This window comes from Equus asinus, chromosome 23 (assembly GCF_041296235.1).
Source record: "Equus asinus isolate D_3611 breed Donkey chromosome 23, EquAss-T2T_v2, whole genome shotgun sequence".
NCBI lineage: Eukaryota > Metazoa > Chordata > Mammalia > Perissodactyla > Equidae > Equus > Equus asinus.
This window is the reverse complement of record NC_091812.1, coordinates 13,848,149-13,866,798: the sequence shown is the minus strand read 5'-3', so window position 1 is coordinate 13,866,798 and position 18,650 is coordinate 13,848,149. Positions and strand designations below refer to the sequence as shown.

The window sequence follows — 18,650 nt, the reverse complement described above, 5'->3', positions numbered from 1 at the left end:
AAGTGAGGGTGTCTTGTACACTGTGCCCTCTCACTTTGCAATGGTTGATCTTTTCTGCCCATTTATCTTATTAGATTGTTTATCCTGTTTAACGATGCAGAAGTTCTGATATATTCTTGGTGTTAATAATTTTTCCTGCTATATGCATTGCATATAACTTTTCCCAACTTATTTTCTCCTTTTTGCTGTCCTTTGATGAATAGAAGATTTTGATTTGATTAAATGTCTCAATCTTTTCCTTTATGACTTTTCTTTCTTTAATATCTCATTTAAGAATTTCTTTCCTACTCCAATTGCATAAAGACATTCTCCTATAGGAAACAAAAGTATAAATGTTTTGTTTTTCATATTTAAGTCTTAAGGGGCCAGCCCCATGCCATAGTGGTTAGGATTGGCGTGCTCTGCTTTGGTGGCCTGGGTTTGTGGGTTTGGATCCTGGGTGTGGACCTATATCACGCATCAGCCATGCTGTGGTGGCAACCCATGTGAAAAATAGTGGAAGTCTGGCACAGATGTTAGCTCAGGGTGAATCTTCCTCAGCAAAACAAACAAACAAAAACGACATATTTAAGTCTTTAATTCTTCTGGAGTTTATTTATCTGGTGTGAATTTGGAATGTCTATAAAAGAGAATTTGATTTGGTTGCAAATAATAGTGATTTGAAAAATAGTGGCTTTGAAATATTGCACTAATGTGTTTATCTTTTCCTATGGCTAATGAAGTATTTCATTACCATTTATTTAAATACTCTTTCCTTTCTCCAGTTATCTGCAGCATGGACTTGGTCATATATCAAGCATCTATATATGTGTATATGTGTTTCTGGGCTTTCTGTTCTATTCCGTTAGTCTATAGATATGTACATCCTACCAATTCCACACCATCTTAACTGCTATGGCTTTATTCTGCATTTTGACACCTCATCGATATCAAGCCACTTCTTGCTTCTTGTTCTTCAGGAATGTCTTAGCTTTTCTTGATCTGTTGCTCTTCTATATAAATTTTAGAACTTCCATGTCAAGTTTCATGAAAAACTCTATGAGGATTCTGTTTAAAATCTGTAGATCAATTGGGAAGAACTAACATTTTTAGGATAATGAGAATTCTTCTCCATGAATATATCTCTTGATTTTTTCAGGTCTTTAAAAAATTTCTTTAATAAAGTTATATAATTTTCTTATAAAGGTTTAACATATGTTCAATTTATTCCTGGATCCTTTATAAGTTTTATTGTTCTTATAAATGATTTTTAAATTAGATTTCCTATTTTTTAAGGCTATGCAGAAATGCAATTGAATTTTTAATATTAATATTATATCTAGCAGCCTATCTTATTAATTCTAAGATTAATTCTAGATTCTTTTCGGTTTTCTGTATAGATAATCATGGCATGTGTGATAAATGATAGTTTTAGTTCTTCTTTCCCAATTCTTTTATCTTTATTTGTTTGTTTTGTTGTGGTTTTACACTAGCTAGAACTCTGGTATAATGTCAAATACTAGCACTAATAATGGGCATCCTCATCATTTTCCTTTTTTTAAGGAAATAGTTATGACACTTTTTCATTAAGTATGATACTTGAGATGATCATGTGATTTTTATTCCTCATTTTGTTAATGTGGTGTATCACACTGATTGATTCGCAGATGTTGTACCATCCCTGCATCCCTGGAATAAATTCCACTTGATCGTGGTTTATGATCCTTTTAATGTATTGTTGTATTCAATTTGCTAATATTTTGTTGAGGATTTTTGCATCTATGTTCATCAGCCTGCCTGTAATTTTCCGTTTTTGTGTTGTCCTTGTCTGGCTTTGGGATCAGGGTGATGTTGGCCTCATAGAATGAGTTAGGAAGTGTTCTGTCTTCTTTCATTTTCTGGAATATTTTGAGAAGGACAGGTATTAAATCTTCTTTGAATGTTTGGTAGAATTCTCCAGAGAGGCCATTTGGTCCTGGACTTTCATTTTTTGGGAGGTTTTTGATTACTGTTTTAATCTCTTTACTTGTTATTGGTCTATTCAGATTCTCTATTTCTCCTTGATTCAGTTTTGAGAGGTTGTAAGTATCTTTTCTTTCCCCCACCCCAACACCCCAGTGCATGGTTGTATATCATAGTTGTAAGTTCTTCTATTGCTTCTATGTGAGCGGCTGCCCACAGCATGACAACTGACAGACAGGTGGTGTGGTTCTGCAACCAGAAAACAAACCCAAGCCACTAAAGCAGTGAGAGTGCTGAATTTTAACCACTAGGCCATCCGGGCTGGTTCGGGAGGTTGTATGATTCTAAGAATTTATCCATTTCTTCTAGGTTATCAAGTTTGTTGGTGTTTAGCTTTTCACAGTATTCTCTTATAGTCCTTTATATTTCTGTGGTGTCTGTTGTAATTTCTGCTCTTTCATTTCTGAGTTAAACTCAAATAAATAATTTGAGTCTTCTTTTTTTCTTAGTGAGTCTGGCTAAGGGTTTGACAATTTAATTTATCTTCTCAAAGAGCCAGCTCTTAGTTTCATTGATCCTTTTTTTTTTAGTTTCTATTTCATTTATTTCTGCTCTCATTTTTATTATTTCCTTCCTTCTACTGACTTTGGGCTTTGTTTGTTCTTCCTTTCCTAGTTCTTTTGGATACAGTATAAGTTTGAGATTTTTCTTGTTTGTTGAGGCAGGCCTGTATTATTATAGATTTCCCTCTTAGTACTGCTTTTGCTGCATCCCATAGGTTTTGGTATGTTGCGTTTTTATTTTCATTTGTCTCCAGGTATTTTTTTATTTATCCATTGATTTCTTCATTAATCCAGTAGTTGTTCAATAGCATGTTGTTTAGTCTCCACATATTTGTGACTTTCCCAGTTTTTTTCTTGTAGTTGAGTTCTAGTTTCATAGTATTGTGGTTGGAAAAGATGCTTGATATGTTTCAATCTTCTTTTTTTTTTAAGGATTGGCACCTGGGCTAACAACTGTTGCCAATCTTTTTTTTTTTTTTTTCTGCTTTATTTCCCAAACTGTGCCCCCCCGGCTCCCCCCCCCCCCCAGTACATAGTTGGATATCTCAGTTGCAGGTCCTTCTAGTTGTGGGATGTGGGATGCCGCCTCAATGTGGCCTGACGAGCAGTGCCATGTCTGCACCCAGGATCTGAACCCTGGGCTGCCACAGCAAAGCGCAAGAACTTAACCACTCGGCCACAGAGCCAGCCCCTCAATCTTCTTAAATTTATTGAGGCTTGCTTTGTTTCCCAAAAAATGGTCTATCTTTGAGAATGTTCCATGTACACTTGAGAAGAATGTGTACTCTGCTGTTTAGGGATGGAATTTTCTCTATATCTCTATTAAGTCCATTTGCTTTAGTGTTTCATTTAAGGTCACTATTCCCTTGTTGACTTTAAGTATGATATTTGTTGTAGGTTTTTGGCAGATTGCTTTTATCAGATTAAGGAAATTCCTTTTATTTCTAGATTGCTTAAGGGTTTTTTTCCCTAACTATAAAAAGATGTTAAATTTTATCATATGCTTTTTCTGCTTCTTTGAAATAACTATATAATTTTTTTCTCCCTTAAATGTGTTAATGTGATAAATTATATTAATTTTTACAAAATTTACATTTCTGGGCTAAACCCTACATTTGTGTGGTAAATTAAATATTTTATACATTGGGTTGATTTCATTTGCCAATATTCAGTTTAGGAATTTTGCATTTGTTCCCATGGGAGAGTCCATAATTTTCCTTTCTTATTTATTTGAGTCTGACTGCAGTAACAAGGTAAGCCTCATTTTCTATTCTCAGAAAGTTTGTATAAGATTGGAAGTATCTTGTCCTTGAAAATTTGGTAGAATTCACTTGTAAAACCCTCTTGATCTGGTGTTTTCTTTGTGGAAAGAAATTGCTGATTCTCAACTGCTGATTCAATTTTTGAATGGTTATAAGGCTATATAGGTATTCTATTTCTTAAGACTTTTGAAAAGTTACATTTTAAATAAAAGTCATTTCTTGAAATTTTTAAAGTTATTGGCATAAAGTTGTTCAGAATGTTTTTATATTTTAATCTCTATGTGTGCAGTTACATCATTTTTATTTCTAATATTTGTACTTTCTTTTTTCCTTAATCAGTTTTGCCACACATCTGTATACTTTATTACCAAATTTTGGTCCTTTGAATCTCCTATTATTTTATTTGTCTACTATGTAACCAATTGCCATTTCTTTTCTTTCTTTTTTTTTTTTTTTTTGAGGAAGATTAGCCCTGTGCTAACTACTGCCAGTCCTCCTCTTTTTTGCTGAGGAAGCCTGGCCCTGAGCTAACATCCATGCCCATCTTCCTCTACTTTATATGTGGGACCCCTATCACAGCATGGCGTGTCAAGCGGTGCCACGTCCGCACCCGGGATCCGAACCGGTGAACCCTGGGCCACCGAGAAGCGGAACGTATGAACTTAACCACTGCACCACTGGGCTGGCCCCGCTATTTCTTTTTCTTATCTCCTTTCATTTTTTCATATGGGTTTAGTTTGCTATTTTTTAAATTTCTGAAAGTTGAACACTTAGTCCATTGATTTTCACCCTTTTTTCTTTTTCAATATGAGAGTTTAAGGGTATAAATTTACATTAAAATGTTGTTTTTGAACATTTTGAACATTTGAACATAGAGAACATGGTCTCTATGAACTTGAGTCTGAAATTTATTGAGATTGTCTTTAAGAGATGATATAGGGTTAATCTTTCATGTGTATTTCTTGAGAAGAATAGGTATTTTTGAATTCTTATTTTACACTTGTTCATTAAATCAAACTTATTATGTGTATTGTTCAAATATTCTTTATCCTTAATGACTGTTTTATTTGCTTCATCTATCAATGAAGATGATCCATAAGGTGACCATATAATTTATGGTCCAGACCAGAACATTTCAGAGTGAAAAAAGGCACAAAAATAATTAAGATTATATAATTTCTTGAAATATTCATTGACTGGCAATTGTTTCAATGGTGAGGGACTTATACAATCCTTCTATTCAAAAACTTTTAAAAATAAGATTCTTTCTAAAAATTCTTAAACCTTTTATATTGATTTGAACTTTAAAAAAAATATAAGATAATTGTGCTTGGGAGGTATTTATATATGTATTTTAGTGCATTTCTAAGCTGAGTCTGTCTTTAATGCCATGTCACAGGTATTTTTCTGAAAACTGTTTTTTTCAATATGGTTTTATTAATTTCTAATTTTTTTTTTTGAGGAAGATTAGCCCTGAGCTAACTGCTGTCAATCCTCCTCTTTTTTGCTGAGGAAGACTGACCCTGAGCCAACATCCATGCCCATCTTCCTCTACTTTATATGTGGGATGTCTCCACAGCATGGCTCACCACGTGGTGTCATGTCTGCACCCGGGATCTGAACCAGCAAACCCTGGGCCGCCGAAGCGGAACGTGGGAACTCAACCACTGCACCACTGGGCCGGCCCCTAATTTCTAATTTTTAAATAAAATTCCCTGCAACCTTCCCTACAGTTGCATTTTATAGTTAAAAGACTCGAATTGTAGACCTCTTCATTTGATTCTTCTCTGTAGTCCAGGTTTCAAATTGAGAATATTCTGTCTCTACAGGTACCTGGTAAGCTCAGGACAAATTTTGCTAAATGGAGGATATTCTCAAGTCCAATTTTTTCATATTAAAAACAAATATTTCAGCCCTAATACTTTCAGATACTGTCCTTTGCCTCCAGAGTACCTTTCTTCAACACATGATTTTTACAAGATGAAACTCATCAAATAAATTCTCCATTTATAATTCCTTTGAACGTTTCAGCAAATTTTGATGCTAGAAAATCATAGGCCATTTTATTCCTTTTTTTTTTCATTTCATTCCTTTCTGATGCAGAATTCACATTTACCCAATTAAAAATAGGAGCTTCGTCATAAGTTAAGAAGCTATAAAGCAAAGTTACAGAATTTCAAAATTAAATCTTTTAGCCTACTTGAGATTTCAATTATTTATTTTGTTTAATTTCTTTCCTTGTGAAGAGCCAAATTTCCGTATCTTCCTATTTGTAAGATTTGTTTTCAATCATATGTTTTGCTAAAAACTTCAAAAGTTAAAGTTTTTTGGCACACCATTCACTGAATAAATTCATTAAAGATTTCCAACTTACTAATCAAAAGAAATAAAAACATACAGGACCCATTTACAAAAAAAAGCTCACTCTCAGTGAGGAGAAAACAGGTTGGTTTACAGAGTAGTTCATCAACACTTCAAATATTTCTAACATCCACTTGATGACGGGCAACAAAAAAGTACAGGCTGCCATGTTTGCTTTTAAGAAAATTATTATTCAACATCAGCTTCTCACAGATATTTTCTTTGGTTACTCTGTGCATACACTTTTAAAAACTGGCAATTTTTGTCAAAACTACATTATCACTTCACAGCCATTAGAATGGCTATTATGGAAAAAAAAAAAACAGAAAACAAGTGTTGGTGAGGATGTAGAGTATTTGGAGCCCTTGTGTGTTGCTGGTGAGAACATAAAATGGTACAGCTGCTGTGGAATACAAAGCTGCACCATTCTGGTTCCTCCTAACATTGAACATAGAATGCAAATATGATCCAGCAATTCTTCTTCTGTGTATATACACATAATTGAAAACAGGGACTCAGAGAGGTGTTTGTACAGCAATGTCAATAGCAATATTATTCACAATAGCCAAAAGAGAGAAATAACCCAAATATTCACTGAAGGATGGATAAATAAAACATGGTATATGCATACAACGGAGTATTATTCAACCATAAAAAGGAATGAAATTCTGATGTATGCTACAACGTAGATGAACCTTGAGGACATTTTGCTGAGTGAAATAAGCCAGACATAAAACAATAAATACTGTATGACTCCGCTTATATAAGGTATCTAGAATGCTCAAGTTTACAGAGACAGAAAGTAGAACGGTGGCTATCAGGGGCTGGGGGGATGGGCGAATGAGGACTTACTGTTTGATGGGTACAGAGTTTCAGTGTGAGATGACAAAATTTTGAAGATGGATAGTGGTGATGTTTGCATAACAACATGAATTACTAACGCCACTGAACTGTATACTTAAAAATGGTTAAAATGGTAAACTTTATGTTATGTATATTTTACAATAAATAATGGTTATAATGGTAAATTTAATGCATGTATATTTTGCCACAATAAAAATGGGTTAAAATGTTAAATTGTATGTGTATTTTATCTTTTTTTAAAGAAATTGGTAAATTTTAACTATAATTTCTATTTTGATTGACAGCTTAGTTTGGACACAATTATAAATTGTGTGTGCACCACAACAAATTCCACGTATGCTTCTGCTCCACAGGTTTCTTAATTTAACATGAACATTATTTTTATCAAAATATATATTCATGCAAATTTACACTCATTTGTCACCACAAAAATCAATTTTTCTTCAATGTTAAATATTTAAACTCAAGTTAGAGTAGCATCCACCATAATATCAGATATTTCACCTTGAAGAGAATGAACTTCCAACAGTTTGCCTCGATTCTGTAGACTGGATGAAAAAAAAAGGAACCTTTTCCTAACTCCTTTTTTAGGAATGTTTATCTGACTTTCTATTTGAAGCATCTGACAATTTGGATATGAAACTGGCATCCTGTAACTATTTTCAGAGTTTTCTGCTAATAGAGCCACTACACGAGAAGCTACCACTTCACTGTTTATATGTGCCTAAGAAAACTTGGAATTCACAGTAAGTGAAATTAATTTAAAAGAACTCTGCTCTAAACGAAAAATCATTGTGTTCTCCACAGAATGACACGTAACGGTACCTCCTGCAGCTGCACGCTGTAAGTCATCTTCCGAAACACTCTTCTGAAAATAACTACGAACTGTAAAGCAGATGATGTTGCTGCTTTAGAAAGGTTGTCTTCCAGGTTTTCACACGGTCAGTGTTAGCACTGTGGCCCCGTGGCGGATGGGAACATAAACGCACATTGCATGCAGGTTACTCCTTGAGAAACATAATACTTGATTTTTAAAAGTAAACATGCTCTTTCATTTTCTTGAAGTTCTTGTTGCCCTAATGGCTCACCGCAGAAGCCCTGCAGTATTTCCTCCCTGGGCTCTGTGCCCTGCGGATGGATCTGACCGTGGCCCGTTCTGACCGCTGGAGCCGTCAGGCTCAGGGGCCCAGGGCCCGGCCCAGGGCTCAGGCTGTACTTCGCGCAGTCGTCTAGGTTCATCTCCCTGCTGTCGAGGCCTCTGAGTTCACAAGGGAACAGCCTTCTCCCATTCTTGGAACAGGCACAGCCCTCAGGGCGGCCGCGACTGCGATGCATGGATTAGCCTGGTTTCTGCCTCTGTTTTTGGCCCTGGTGGAGCTTCCTCACTTTCTTATAAGTTCACCTTAAAAAAAGATGTTTCTTCTCTGTAAAAGGGAGATGCTAATAGTAACATCAATTCCATAGAGCCAATGGATGTAAGGTGTTTGGAATAGCACCTGGCAAATAATTAGCACCATAAAAGGGTTAGATGTTATTATTCTTTCATCAGTACTTCTATGTATTTATCACAAGAAGCTTTTTCAAGGTTTTGAGTGCAGTACACTAGTGGATGTGAGCATGTTTATACATTTCACAGCATCGAGTATAAGTAATTTCACATTAAATGTTTGTTTGGGTAGGCAGCTTACCACTGCACTGTATTTTTGTAACCGTACCTCCCTGAAGACACATAAAGAACATTTATACATCTTTAAAAATGTGGTGTTTACTTACAAATATATAATTTTTGTGTAAGCTGGGATTCAGAAGTTGTAAGTTTAAAAACAACAAAGGGATCTGGGTTACCAGTCTTTCCTTACTATAAAAAATAGTACGAAATTGCTTAATTTTATGAGAAATTTCATTTTTATTGATTAAAAACATGATTGCCCATGTGTATATATGAAAATACATTAAAATATTTGGATACTTTGAATAGATATATTTTTGTGTGACTTCATATGCTTTATATAAAAGTTATACTTGCTAATAATTACCAATATTTTGATTTTGCTATGCTTTTCATCAGAATTTCTGGGACCCTTCCCAACTAAGCATATTTAGATTCTGGAGAAATAAACAATGACAATATTCCACTAAATAAAAGCAATTTGGGGGTGAGAAATAGAAGCTGTTTAGGAATATACAACCAAACCATGGTATGTTTAAGTTACAAAAAGTGTTTTCAGTCAAAACAATTCTTAAAATTTCCTGTCAAAAAGCATACTCATCATCTTTTAAATACACATCTTAAATATCTAAAACATATTTTTCTCCTCTTAATGCTCCCTGACGCCCCATCCTAGCGAAATGGGTAGTGGGTGTGCGGGACGAGGTGCTCTGAGCACCCTCATCCTAGCGAAATGGGTAGTGGGTGTGCGGGACGAGGTGCTCTGAGCACCCTCATCCTAGCGAAATGGGTAGTGGGTGTGCGGGACGAGGTGCTCTGAGCACCCCCATCCTAGCGAAATGGGTAGTGGGTGTGCGGGACGAGGTGCTCTGAGCACCCCCATCCTAGTGTGGCTGGCGGGTGTGCGAAATGAGGTGCTCTCAGCACAGGCTCTATGAAAGGGTCACTTTGTCATATTTCCTCTGAGTAAAGCAATTAGGATAGAAACATGTGGCAGCACTTTGTGGAGCTGCTTATGTAGGAATATATTCTTCATATAATTTTTAAAGATCTTTTCCTGGCCAAAAAAAATGAATCATGCTAATTATAGAATATTTGGGAAATAGAGAAAAGTGTGGAAAAGAAAATAAAAACACCTGTAATCCTCCCACATAGAGACACCTACTGGCAATATTCTGGTTTTATTTTCTGTCTTTTCTTCTAAGCATACAAAAATATAAACATATACATAAAAACGTGATTATATTGTTTACAGAATTTGATATCCTGCTCTTTTCAATGAATAAAATGGTCTTGACTTGCTTAACCTTCCCCTTAAATGTTTTTCATAACAACTTATGGTTTTAATGGCCAACTAAAACTGTCACTGAATAGATATACTATAAGGTAAAATACAGAATGGTATTTATAATTTTATAGCTTTTAAAGTTTTATTTTGTATAAATGAAATTTTATTTTGTAGAAAACTTTAAAAGCTATAAAATTATAAATATATATCACACCTTTGATAACTGATCCTCTCAGCATGCAATTCAACTGCTACTTGGTTTCTTCATGTTTTCATAACTCCTCAAAGGCTGGGAAGAGCCACCAAGTTAGATGCTGCACAAGGATACTCCACTCCCACATCCAGGCACATCCCAAGAGTCCAGTGGGAAGCGACAGAGCCTGTCCTGTCACACGTGGGTAACTGAAGGTCTGCCTGTAAAGTCCACAGGCTGAACTCCTACAAGCTGTAAAACAGCGTTGATGGGTTTGTGATCCAACCTATTCCTATCACAGTGTATAAAATGGATATTGTTACCTAGAAGAGAGTAAGAAGAGAAGGCAGAGGTTGGCATAGAGTATCATTCATTCGATTGATTGCTTATTAGAATCAAGGAAGCTTTTCAACTTTTAATCAGTCCAAAGGGAAAAATTAATTACCTAGAGTACATTATATTCTCCAGACAATGCCATAATTTTTAATTAAGGTAATAAAGCATGACAAGGATTATGGTTAAATAACAGTGATACTTAATGTTTTATGAGATCCAAGAGGAAAGATTCTTAAATTATAACCTTTTGTTAGGTTTTATTAAATGTAATTAAATAAAATGTCCTGTCAAACATACAGGCAGAATATGGAACTAACATATATATCGAGCTGGGAAATCCTTTGTTTCTTAAATGTAATAATGGAAGAAATCACTTGCTTAAAAAAAAATCACTCCCAAATACTGATCTAATAGGCTATCTGCATTATAACCATAGACCAAAAGAGGCTGGAGAATAAAGGCATTACAATAACAATCAGTTACAATACACTTACATGTCCACAATCCCTTTATCTGCTCAAATAAGTCATAATTTATAGTCTAGGTTCTGTTTACTTTGATTCTTAGACTCAAGAACCGAATTTTAATTTAAAACATTAGATTAAGTAAGTATTATGAGGCAGGTTTTTGGCATTGTACATATCTGCTGTCTACAGTAATCACCAAATTTAATATCATACATTGGCTTACTATCAAATAAGGCAAAATGAAATACAGGATTAACCGTGATAAAGATTCGTATAAGTGAGCACACACAGCTAGCTCTTTCCTTAGAGAAGCTACATTTTTTCCAGAGGATAGTTTCAAAATATTCTCTTGACTAAGTATGTTTCTACTTCAGCACACAATGGCGCTCTCCGGGAGACAAGAGACTCAGAGAACAACCCCTTCCAGGTCTGAGGATGGAAGTCAGTCATTCAGAAACATGGCTCAACGTCATTCTGGGCCAATTAACAGGACTCACTCTGATAAAACAGGGCTTCCTTTTTGGCGAGTCCAACTGGTGCAAATTTATGAGAGAGAGGGAAAGGGACATCAAATAAAGTGATGGATTTGAGCTGGCTACAGTGTTCCAGCTCCAGAAAGCCAAAAAGTCCTAATACTTGGCCAAAATCCTCCTTCTAAAGACTTCCTTTTAGATCCTGGAATTTACTAAAAAGCAAATATTAATTTTATAACTCTAAGAAGTTACACTCATTAACCTGGACAATTTTAAAGAGGAAGAAGAACCAAGAAAACTCAGTTTACAACACAGTGACTTAGCCTGCTGGGCCCGTGCTGTCACACGCGGGGGTGTGTCTCTCACTGAGATGTCTGACCACAGTGGAGAGTCAACACTCAAGCATTCAGCAGAGTGGAGCCAAAGGAACTGCAGGTGCTCCAAACTGATCAATAAAGCTATTCAGAGTATGTGGCTTACAGTAATTGTTATCGAATGAGCTGTCCCTGGGGCAGACTTGCTTTCGACATTGAGCAAGTCTCCTAGTTTCGTCAGTATAAATAACTAGATTATTCTTGCACTGACAAAAAAAAAAGTGGTGGACGATTTTCTCCTATTTGGAAATGTTCACCTCCATTTAGCTTTTTAGAGTGTTATAGCCACAAACAATTCACCAAACTACCACTGACCTCCCTAATCCCAAATACCTGAAATCACTCAGGCATGGAGTGATGGCACCTTTCATCCAATACACAGACATCAAAATGCACAGAAGCCTTCAAAAACAAAAGATGCCCCATGGAAAGCACAGCATCCTGCCTGTTACAATGTCAAGTTGCCCATTTCTACGTGGTCTCCATTTTATGAAGAAAGTGGGTGGCCTCTGCCTTCTACGGGGCACAATAAGGGTACTGCTGAATCTGGGCTACGATTACTTACCTGGACCTAAAATGAGGGTTCCGCCCTGCTGAGCCGGGTCTCCTTGAAAATCAAAAAGAGGGCCGGTCATTGCGCGCCACAGGCTCCGAATGCTTCCTGAGAGTATATTTGACTTTATATGGGGGCTTTTTCCTGAAATATTGGGAATTGTCTTTAGATGTTATCATTTTACATTTGATTAGCTATTAGAAGATAATGTTAGTGCTTCCATAAAACAGTCTCTTTCTTGTGTGTCATCTTACTTTCGACTTCTTTTTTCTTCCTTCAAAGAATGGTGTCTCATCCTTTGACAACTGACATTTTGGCCCAGATAATTCTCTGTAGGATGCAATGCAGGGTGCTTAGCAGCATCCTTGCCTCAGCACCCAGTGATCTATAGCACCACTCACCAAGTCGTGACAACCAAAAATGTCTCCAGGCAATGCAAACTGTCCCCTGGGGGGGAGTAGGGGCAAAACTGCCCCTGGTTGAGAACTACTGCTTAAAGGAAGAAGCGATGACAGACCCAGATCATTTTCTGCCACAGAAAAATGTCAGCTATGGACTTCTCCAATTGGTAGTGCTTTCCTTTTTAATTCTCCACTTAGACTCCGTATAGTTTCTCACCTACTAGTAGGAAGATACACTCTTTTTCAAAAAACATTGTGGCACAGACTATCATATACTGCTCTTTCCACCCGTTTCCTCTTTCTGGGCCCACAGCTAAACTACATTTCCCAGTGTTCCTGACAGCTTAGTATGGACACGTGACTATGTTCTAATCCATGAGTGACATGATGTGTACCACTTCCAAGCCTGCTCCTAAAACCTCCCACAGTGATTCTCCACGTTCCTTCTACGTTCTGGGAAGCCTTGGGTTGAAAATGGCAGAGCCAGAAGATGGAAAGAGCCTGGGTCCTTCCATATTGTGACCCTGAATTGCTACTTGGAGAGCACCTGAATGGATATATGCATCTCGACATGTGAAAGAAAAGGACTAATCTTCTACCCTGTTGTGCTACGGAGGCTTTGGGGTCTCGCTGTAACATCTACCACAGCTGTCCCTCCATCTCTCCTTGACTGTCCGTTTTTCTGTCTGTTTTCTCACAGTGACTGATGCTTCGCTTCCACTCCCCTTGAGTAAAGAAACTCAGTCACTTTACCCTTCCTGTAAATTACCTTCCTGTTTTTTTTTGCTTGAGGAAGATTAGCCCTGAGCTAGCATCTGCACCAGTCTTCCTCCAATTTCTAGGTGGGGTGCCTCCACAGCATGGCTGACGAGTGGTGTGTGGGTCTGCAGCTGGGATCCAAACCCCTGAACCTGGGCCACCAAAGTGGAGCATGTGGGACTTTAACCACTCGGCAACGGGGCTGGCCCCACTGCCTGACTTCTTAAAATTTCCAAATGCCTATTATTTCCCTTCATCTCTCCAACTCTTCTCTTTCTTTCATGTTTACATTATGATGGACAGCGCTCTTACCAAGAAACAAATACAGGCTCATCAGCTTAGAGACACGGGTAAAAGACTACATTTTAACATCTTCTATGATTCTATACCTAAAATAAATGTTCAGAAATCCAAACTATCTCTTTATGTCCAAAGAGAGAGTTATTTAATATTTCTGAAATTTTAGAAATTCAATTGAAGGAGATTCCACAACCTAGAATTGAACAATCTTTGCTGTGAAGCACAATCTAATTTTGCCAGTTTGAATTTAGTCCTTATGCGTAAAACTCCTGTTTCTCAGCCTTCTACAAACCCATCACTCTCTCACATTTAATGGCTTTATTTTCTCATTCTCTGTCCATTGATTTTAAATTATAAGTGTATGTTTTTAGTCTCTCAATCTTCAACTGGCACTATTCTGAGACTAATTCTGAGATTAGTACCTTTTCAGGGAGGAACTTTTAAAAAACTATTTTATGAGAAAAAAGTGTTTTCTGTTTGGAAATACAATACTTTAACACAGGTCAAAGGAGTTTAAAAGATTTGAATACACCCTCTCTTACAATTACAAGCATACATCTCATTTAGAACTCATCTGTCTCTTTGTAATTCCCTCTCTTTATGTCGGCAGTGAATGGGGAGGGGTCACTGAAGCGCAGCTCACAGTTCACAGCTGAAGTGCTGAACGACAAGCAGCCTCACGTGCTGAGGCTCTGTTCCCGCAGGAACGGCCTGCCACAGAGGAAGGGCCACGTCTGTGCCGCTGCAATTCCCTACACTAAAGAGAGACAAAGAGGAAACTGTGTTTACGCCAGCTCCTCACCAGTTTTAACAAAGTTTAGGTTGCTTTCTTTAAAAAGGTCAGTAAAGGGATCATGTCAACTCCACCTCATAGACAGCCACCTGATCCATCCCCTCCTCTCCATCTCCACTTCAGCCCGTTTCTTTCTAGCCTGTTACTACAACCTTGTCCTGAACATCACTGCCTCCGGTTTGGCAGGTTCCAGTTACTCCTTCACTCTGGGTACGTGACCGCATCACCCCTCCACTTCAAATGCTGGCATGACTCCCGCACCGCCTCCAGAACAAATCCAGACTCCGCATAAATTGGCCACAACCTGGCCCTTGACTCACACCAATTCCCCAGCTGGCCCCTAGACTCCGGCCTGATGCAGGGACTCGCACTTCTGCACTTCTCCAAAGGACATGTTTTTTCATGCCTGTGTGCTTTTGCATGTGCTACTTTCTGTCAACAGCACCCTTCCTCTGCCTCATTTCACCCAGCTAACTCCTTGAAGAGTGAGCTTAGATGACACCTCCTCTGAGGAGCCTTCCCAGATTCTTCTCTCCCCTCGTATTTCTGGTACGGGTAATTCCAGTACATGGTCTCCTCTATTACAAACCCTTAACCTGTATTGTAATTGGCTCTCCAAGAGGATTATGAGTTTGGGGATGGCAGAGGCGGTGTCTTTCATCACTGTCCTCCTGGGAGCATCCAACACAGTGGATGTCATGGACAACAGCTCAATAATATCTGTTGAGAATGAACGATTTGAGTTCGAGTTGAGTTCTCTTAGCTGGAATTTCAGAGGCCAAGTTCTTTCTACCTAAAACACACATAAACAGTTCACCTAAGCCTATGAAGCTCTATTAACTATAAAGAATTGTTCTAAGGGCTGGGAATGTGGACTATATGAAGAATAAAACATCCAACTCTTCAACTAACTATACTACCCAGCCACCTGAAGTGCAATAACAGAGCATATAATAAAGTGCAAGGTGCTACTATTAAAGTCCAACAAGGGAGGCAATCACTTCTGCCCCTTCGAGCTGAGCTTCAAGTGAAAACTAAGACTTCGTCAATTAAAGGACAGAGAGTATTCAAAGCCATGGTGTTGAGATATGAAAATACATTAACTTAAGCAATATTATTTTTGTTTTAACTACAAAAGTAAAATGTACTCAGTGTAAAAAGTACAAAAGCCACTTTTCTCACTCCTGTGCCTTAGGATAAGCACTGCAACGTCTCTTAAAACCTTCTTCATCACGCACACAGAGACATACTATAAACTTTTATGTTTATGAAAACGATTCTTTCACAAAAATGGAATCATAGTGAAAACATTGTTCTGCAACTTGCTTTTTTCTTTCATTTAGTACTTCACAAACAGCATCCCGTGTCATTACACCAGGAAATGAATTTTTTAGATTCTGGTGTATCTGGACCACTTACTGGAATCATAAAGAGCAGCCTGATTTATGAATTTACTGTTTGTTCCCCTGTGCTCTATATCAAATGTGAAAAGACACCATCAGCGTTTGCTACTTACGACATGTCTTGTCTCACCTGAAAAGGCGATTTCTTCACCTCTTTTCATTCCCAATCTTTTATAAATTTCTCTCTCAGGGTCAACATAGATTTCATGAGAATACCCAGTCAGTTTGCAGAAGGGCTGCAAAAAAGAGAACAGTTGGAATTTTTATAAAAACAAGCAAAAAAAATTAATGATAATCTGACTTACTTTCAGCAAATATAACCTACACTTACTGGTTCAAATAATATACTTTGTATGTCTAAAACTGATTTAGTCTATCAGTGTCCCAATGTGCTATGTATTTACCTCAATATGATGGTAGGATGACTGTCCAATCACTATAAGGGTGACATTTGCTTCCTTTAGGAGAAAAAAAGGACATGTACATATTATTAGAAATGACATGTTTTATACAACCTCCCCTAATCCAACTATTTTGTTCCATCCTAATGCCACCTGCAGGCTTCTGGAAGAATGGAATAAACGACAAAATTGAGTCAAAGCAAAGCAATGTATGCTAAAACGTTCAATTAACTCAGATGATGCTTTTGCTAAATAAGAATCTCAAAATAATAGTCAATAATTTATACACTCCTTCAAAGGAATATATAAAAAAGAATAAAAACTATTTAAGTAGGGTTATTTAATCAGACAATTTTATTTTTTCAGATCCCAATTGATAAGGTCCGCTGAAAACAGATCTCAGTTTTACAACCTGGCCCACCTTTCCCTCAAAAGGTCACCTGGGAACAAACCTCGTACCTGAAGAAAAACACACAAATGTGGTCGTCCCACGGATGTGGAACGTGCGCCCTATTAACAAATACACGTCTTCATTTAAGATGTATGGGTATTTTCCTATCAGAAACAACTATTTGGAATGTTTTTATTACAAAAATAAAGGGAAGAAAATATCAATAATTTCTAGCATTTGTGTTTTCAGTCATTATCATTCAACATTTCCAATTAGGCAGGTTACGAAGTAACATCAAAATTATTATGATGGTTAGTACGCTTGCAAGCAGGCAGTAACGAATAAATAATAAGTTAGGACAGAACTGGATCTCTGGCTCTCTTTTCGCAGGTGTCGGAGAGATGTGTGGGGAGGTAGCGATCCGGCTTTCGGAGCATCAGCGCAGGAGGGTGGCACGCTCCGCACCGACCCCACTGCATTCCTATAAATGACAGGCGACTCACGAGACGCCTCTGAAGCAGGGCGCGCTCCTGCTCACGCTCGGGAAACTCACTTGTAAGAAACTCTTGGGGATTTTGGCCAGATCTTCTACGTATTCCTTGCAGATGTAACACAGGAAATGCTGAAATCCAAACAGGACAAAAAGGACAAGTTAGCCACGGACACCCTCAGGGTCCAGAATGGACCGAGTACTTCGTTATGCGTGACGCTAACTAACACCACACCCCAGGCGGGTAGAAAAAGGTATCGAGGGCGCCCGATTGCGTTAAAATTGGGCCGCGCCCAGTGCCTGCGAGGCGTCACCGCTTGCTGAGAAAACGGACTGGCTGGGCGGGCTGTTTTTCCATGCCCGGGAAAGGAAGCGAGTGGAGCGGTTCGCATTCCGGAAGCCTCTGGACGACGACATCGGCAGGGCCGGGCCCCGGACCCTCCGGGGGACCCGATGTCCCCACAGCCGAAGCTGTTGAAGCAACCTCCACCGCAGTCTGCGGGCGAGGGCCCGGCTCCGGGCCGCCCCGCCGCCCGCGCTCACCCGCACGAAGACCACCACGGCGCGGCGCTCCCGGAACAGCGCGCCGAACGGCACCCGCCTCCCGGAGGCATCCAGCACCGGCAGCTCGGCCACGGCGGCGGCCAGGGGCTGCCCGCACTCGGGGCCGCTCGGGACCGCGGCGGCGCGGCCGCTGACCTGCCGAGTGACCGGGGGCAGGGCCGCGGCAGCCATCGCGCCTTGCAGCCGCCGGCTGGACCTCGCTCGGTACGGCTGCGCTGCGTCCCAGCGGCGCGAGGAAGGTCGCGGCCGAGTGGGGCGGGCGGGCGGAGCTGCGTGGGGTTCTGACCCGCCGGGGCGCACGGGCAGGGCGGGCCGACTGGGGTGCGGGGCGGGGCGCGGTACAGTGGCGGGGGCGGGGCGGGGCGGGGCGGGGCGGGGCGGGGTCGGGGCCGGGGGCGGGCCGCTCTGAGGTGAGACTGGGCTGTTGGCGATGCTGCGGGAAAGTGCAGCGTCCCTCGCTGGTTTTCTGACTCAGTCGATGCGGGTAGCGGGAGAGAGGCGTTCGAGGCAAGTAAAGCCTTGTTTAGGAAGAAAGCAGCGCCCGCCTTCCATAGCCCCCTGGGCCGAAGGTAGTTCTCATCTGTTCAAGAGAACTTGTCATCTAGCAATTTAAGAAGAATCTTCTAGGAGGCTGGCTCTGTGGCCTAGTGGTTAAGGTCGGTGGGCTCGCTACGCTTCACTGTAGGGTTTCGGATCCCAGCACAGACCTACACCACTTGTTGTGGGCCATCCTGTGGCGGTGGCTCACATACAAAATAGAGGAAGATTGGCATAGATGTTAACTTAGGGCAAATCTTCCTCAAC

The 18,650-nt window shown here is 39.4% G+C and overlaps 1 protein-coding gene across 2 annotated transcripts; it reads right to left on the bottom strand.

Annotated features, from left to right (window-relative positions):
• Nucleotides 1–8,877: 8,877 nt before the first annotated feature.
• On the bottom strand, nucleotides 8,878–18,177 carry PRXL2C (peroxiredoxin like 2C). 2 transcript variants are annotated; one of them, XM_044756828.2, is made up of 6 exons: nucleotides 17,826–18,177; nucleotides 17,346–17,414; nucleotides 16,405–16,458; nucleotides 16,131–16,236; nucleotides 12,357–12,488; nucleotides 8,878–10,464 (listed from the first exon to the last, which is right to left on the bottom strand). In XM_044756828.2, the coding sequence occupies exons 1-6, from the start codon at nucleotides 18,015–18,017 to the stop codon at nucleotides 10,337–10,339; spliced, it is 681 nt and encodes a 226-aa protein (XP_044612763.1). In that variant the 5' UTR covers nucleotides 18,018–18,177; the 3' UTR covers nucleotides 8,878–10,336. The 2 variants fall into 2 exon arrangements, with proteins under 2 accessions (XP_044612763.1, XP_014717306.2); XM_014861820.3 differs by having other exon boundaries at nucleotides 12,357–12,398; nucleotides 17,826–18,155.
• Nucleotides 18,178–18,650: the final 473 nt, after the last annotated feature.

What these genes read in the sequence shown, in the direction of transcription:
- PRXL2C (XM_044756828.2), bottom strand. Translation starts at nt 18,017, where the DNA reads ATGGCTGCCGCGGCCCTGCCCCCGGTCACTCGGCAGGTCAGCGGCCGC. An exon ending in CCGTGGTGGTCTTCGTGCGG is followed by an intron (nt 17,415 to 17,825) that starts GTGAGCGCGGGC and finishes TTTGGATTTCAG; the next exon opens with CATTTCCTGTGTTACATCTG. An exon ending in CATCCTACCATCATATTGAG is followed by an intron (nt 16,237 to 16,404) that starts GTAAATACATAG and finishes TCTTTTTTGCAG; the next exon opens with CCCTTCTGCAAACTGACTGG.